At 38.3% G+C, this 5,357-nt stretch overlaps 1 protein-coding gene across 1 annotated transcript; it reads right to left on the reverse strand.

Moving 5' to 3' along the window:
• Positions 1 to 2,333: 2,333 nt before the first annotated feature.
• LOC145119608 (acyl-lipid (9-3)-desaturase-like) lies at positions 2,334 to 4,131 on the reverse strand. The gene has a single exon (XM_079055286.1). The coding sequence runs from the start codon at positions 3,936 to 3,938 to the stop codon at positions 2,595 to 2,597; it is 1,344 nt and encodes a 447-aa protein (XP_078911412.1). The 5' UTR covers positions 3,939 to 4,131; the 3' UTR covers positions 2,334 to 2,594.
• Positions 4,132 to 5,357: the final 1,226 nt, after the last annotated feature.

The following is a 5,357-nucleotide window of genomic DNA, read 5'->3' on the forward strand; positions in this document are numbered from 1 at the left end:
CTCGACAATGAGACTTTACTGAATTTCAATCTCTCGGACCAAATCAGGCAATGATTTCTACGGAATTCTCACCAATATTCTTCCCCTTCAACGCTCACCCAAAACACACAACTTCTCACCATCATTACTCTGTCATAACCTGTAGAAACCAAAATCCAAACCCTAGTCCCAACCACAGTAGAAGCTCTTCTTTAAATGTCAAACTTACTACCACTTGGAAGTCTCCCCATTTCCAATCCTACACTTACAAAGAGACACATTTCATGAAATTGCTCAACAGGTCCTGCAAAGCAGGTAAATACGACGAGTCACTGTACTTTCTGGAGCTCATGGTCGGCAAAGGTTATAAACCTGACGTTATCCTCTGTACGAAGCTCATTAAGGGCTTCTTCAACACAAAACGGGTAGAAAAGGCAGTTAAAGTCATCCAGATACTCGAATCTCATGGTGAACCAGATGTTTTCGCATATAATGCAGTAATCAGCGGGTTTTGTAAGTTGAATCAAATCGATTCAGCCAACAGAGTGCTAGATCGGATGAGAAATCAAGGGTTTTCACCGGACGTGGTTACTTACAATATTCAGATCGGGAGTCTATGTAGTACAGGGAAACTTGGATTTGCTATGAAGATGTTGGATAAGCTACTGGAGGATAACTGTAAACCTATGGTGATTACTTACAAAATTTTTATCGAGGCCACCATTTTTTACGATGGGATTACTGAAGCGATGAAGCTTCTTGATGAAATGTTGTCTAGACGTCTTCAACCCGATATGAATGTGATTTAGGGATTTTTGAAGTGATTTGAATAGAAAAGGGAGTTAGATTCTTGTTCGTTGGGTTCCAGATCGTCTGAATAGAAAAGGGTATTGGATTCTCGTCCGACAGTACACAACGAGAGTAAAAAGGGAAAGCAGTCGATGTAGTGGGTGGCGAGCTGCCTCCGTGGCTTTGCTACCTCCGTTTTTGGAGTCCGGATCGGATTGACGAGAAGGAAGGGGAACAACAACAATGATGGATGGTGGTAGAGTGCGACTGTGAGGATGGTCAGAATAGGTTGTGTCGGGGCGGTGGCAATAGGTAACCCTGAATGTCTTGGTGGCCGGAAAAACGACTCCACCTCCGGTGGGGAGTTCTTAGTCGTAAATGAAGAAGGAGAGAGAGAGAGAGAGAGAGAGAGAGAGAGAGAGAGAGAGAGAGAGAGAGAGAGAGAGAGAGAGAGAGGCCCTCTTATTTTTTTAATAATTAAAATGAATAAATAATTATTAAATTAGAAAAAAATGAATTTAAAAATGGAAAATAAATACCCCAAGGGTATTACAGTAATTTCACTATTCAGATGGACCAAAAACGCAACGAAACTAGCTCAAAAGGACCACCAATCCAAAAAAGTCGTGGTTTGGACTAAAACCCCAAAAAAATGCATACCACAGGGACCATTTTTGCAATTTTGTCTTTAATTAATGTAACGTTGTTTCAATTAATTTCAATTAATGTAAAATATTTTATTATGTTTTAAGTTATGTTTTTATTTAATTTAATCATAAAAAGAAAAAAGGAAAAAGAAAAGAAAATTATGAAGTGGTAACAACTTCTAATATCTAATGAGTTGGTGGTGAAACTGACGTAACGCAGAAATGAGAGCGTTTTTTCGGTGGGTGGGTTGGTGAAAAATATGTTTGGTAGCATTTTTTTACTACGATGCATGTGATTTAGAACTTGAGAAACTTTTTGATATTTGGCGATTTGAAGTGGTGAAAAGTACTTTATTTGATAGATTAGTCTATCATTAGGTTTTTTTGGTTTGTACATAAGTTTCTAAACTGAATGTCAATTGGATTTCTTCCTTACATAATCCAATACTGGCCATTTACTTGCATATTGTTTTCTCTATTTTCTAGCTTCATATTAATAATAAAATATAACCGTTCAAAAAACAAATACGCAACAAAATTGATAGTCGGTTTTCTAAAAAAAAAAGTAAATTATCATTACAAGCAAGGTATTATTTTTAAATCGATTTTGATGGATATCACGTGAAAATGGAGTAACACAATAATTGGCTATGTAATTAAAAAGACATTTTTGTCTTTTATATTACGAACAAGAATCTAAGAAATATACTTAGATAGATACCTTCATCTAAAATTATAACAATTGTGTATGATTTAAAACGTAATTTGTTGTACTTCATTTTGCTATACACTTCTTTCTAGTACCCATTACATTAGGGATATGAGTACATAACACATTAATGCAATCACAATTATAGCCCAACATAGAAAAAAAGATTTATACACATCAACAACACAATTTATAGCCTAAAACCAATATTAAGAAGACCAAAAGCAACCAAACTTTGATCATTTTCACTAAATTTATCCTTTAACTACAAAGTAAAACCATCCATGATCCATCGTGTACATAGCTATGATCATCTCAATAGCAAAAACAAAACACATTATTAAACAGCAACAAAATAAGTAGAAGTGTAGAACCAACGAATTACCCTGGATAACCAAAGAATGAGGTTGAATCCAAAAACAGAACAACACCATTAAGCATAAATAAACGAACACCCTCTTCGTTCAACCTTAGCCATGACTGTTTACAGCTTCCCAGACAAGATTTTTAGGGACAGGCTTCGTCAAATCACGAGCCTGTAGAGCAGCGTTCCTCAGGGTCGCAATCGTCATCTCATTGGCCTTGAAGAAGGAGGCAGAATCATAAGGCAAACCATGTTTCTTACATAAATCCTTCACAATCGGAGATATTTTTCTATAGTGACATCTTGGCAACCTTGGAAAGAGATGATGCTCGATCTGAAACTGAAGCCCACCATGAAACCAGTCCATGAATGAAGAACAAGTGATGTTGAGTGTGCCATTTGTTTGCTTCTCGAACCAATCGTTTCCACTTGGTTCACCCACGTAAACAGTTGAAGAGAAATGGTTTAAAGTAAACTGAACATGTTGAATCCCAGTGACTGAAAAACTCGCTAACACGAACATCACTCTTTCACTCCAGTTGGGTAAGCAAGAAACAAGCAAAGGATACCATATCCAAAACACTAGAAGCCCGAAAAGCTCTTGGCCTCTATTGGGTACCTTTGTGTTCGATAAAAGCAACACGAAAGATTGAGCGAAGAGATTGAGTCTAGCTACACACATAACAGGGTAGTATGTTAAATGTTGGTAGCTAACAAGGAACCTGGTTATAGAATCGAAGTTTAGTTTTCTTTCGTAGTATTTGGATGTAAGAGAGTCGAAGAATTTTGAAGAAACCGCGAACACTGGTATGTGTTGAAGGTCAGGATCATATTCAAGACTGTTAACAGCGATGTGGTGTGCAGTGTGGTTTCTCTTCCACCACGCAATGCTGATTCCGGCGAGACAATTTCCGGTCAAGATCTGAGCAAAACGATTGAATTTCCGATCCATCATTATCTGATAGTGGCCGGAATCATGTCCTAGCCACCCACTTTGAATCCAAAGAAACCCCATTAATCCACCGCAAATCAAATGAACAAAAGCACTCTGGCTGAATAAAACACCATAAACACACACGGAGAACATCATTGCTATGACGACCATGGATATTAAAACCCCATGCCCTTTCTTTTCGAACAAACCCATTTTTGTGAATTCGAAGTAAAGCTTTCTGTAATCTTTAGAGATCTCGGAAACGGCGTAGTCTTTGAGATAATACCCATTGAAGAACTTGTCGAGATATTGCCAAGCAGTGGATGGATGAAGAGCGACGTAAGCATCGGTGACGTCTTGACCAGCAAGATTCAACAATGGCAAGTCACCACCAGGGTGAGTTTTCATCCACTCTGAGACGTCATAAACTTTTCCCTGTATACAGATCCACAGATCCCCTGGTTTGTTGTGAGTTTTGAGCTCTTCAGATGTGACATACCTCTTGGGTTCTGCCATTGAAAAGCTGAAACGAAAGGAAGCTTTTTTCTTGAGATTTAAAGGGATATTTGAGACACTCGCTTCCTATCTATTCTTAGTAAGAAGTCATTGGTACATGGGGGAATGGGATTTTCTGTGAGCTGTATAATAATTTCAACTTGCAGTTTAATTTATTATTTTTTCTAAGTAGATATTTTGGATGTGTTTCGTTCCCTTTGCTTTAATTATCTTTGCATAGCGCCAATTGAGTTTGAAAGGAGCATATTCTTACAAAGATTATGGAACCACAAAAGTAGAACAGCATGTGCAAGAGAGCAAGAGGTCGGAGATGAGTGGATCACATTAAACACGTGGAATGATGATTGTGGCTTATGGTTTTCTTGGCATGTTTGTTACACTAAACATGATAAAGAGAGTAGAGAGAAATAACAAAGATAAGAAACATGAAGAAAGAAAACTAATGTTGCATTTATGTTATTTTGAACTAAATACATGACGATATCGTTATAACTAAAGTAAGTGTGGACGGAATGGTTGCCTAATAACCCTTTAAGGCTTGGCGGAGGGAGTAGTCTTCGGTGAGGCGTGGCAAATCCGAGGTGGCCTCGGTGAACACCACGTCACCACATCGACCACGCCGGCATTGGTACTCGGCAAGAATGTACCGAGTTTGACTATATCCCATCAACCAATAGCAACGGCTCTTTTGTCTATTTTTTAATACCTATAAATATAACCTAACATTCATTCATTTATCATATCAAAACTTTATTCTACATTCTTTCTAAAAATGACGTCTTCATCGTCAGACTTTTTTGATGAAATGACCATAGTCGTCGAGGCTGAACAGAAGATAGAAGAATTATGCCAACGAAATGTGGATGATGCGTTCCGGAGAAAAAGAAGGTACATACAAAGACATCGTGAGGCTGCTAATTAATGGCCCGTGCAAGATTATTTTGACCAAAACGCAACGTTTCAAGGATATTACTTACGTCGACGGCACCGTATGCATAAACCTCTGTTTTTACGTATCGTCAACGACGTTACATCAACGTGTCCATATTTTCGACAACATGCAGATGCTAGAGGTACAACTGGTTTTACTCATTTACAAAAATGCATTGTCGCACTTTGTCAATTAGCATACGACACTTCCCCCCGATGCACTAGATGAGAATATTATGATGTCCGGATGTACTGCACGACAAAGCCTTCACAAATTTTGTAAGTATGTCATGAGATTATATGGTCTACGATATATGCGCAAACCTACTTCTAGTGACGCCCAAAAGTTATATGTTCATCATTCAAATGTGCACGGCTTCCCTAGAATGTTAGGAAGCCTAGTTTGCCTCCACTGGGAATGGGGCAATTGCCTAAATGCACATCAAGGCCAATACATCCGAGGTGATCATGGTTATCCAACCATCATAT

This window comes from Lactuca virosa, chromosome 6 (assembly GCF_052849685.1).
Source record: "Lactuca virosa cultivar CGN04683 chromosome 6, Lactuca_virosa_CGN04683_v6, whole genome shotgun sequence".
Classification (NCBI taxonomy): Eukaryota; Viridiplantae; Streptophyta; class Magnoliopsida; order Asterales; family Asteraceae; genus Lactuca; species Lactuca virosa.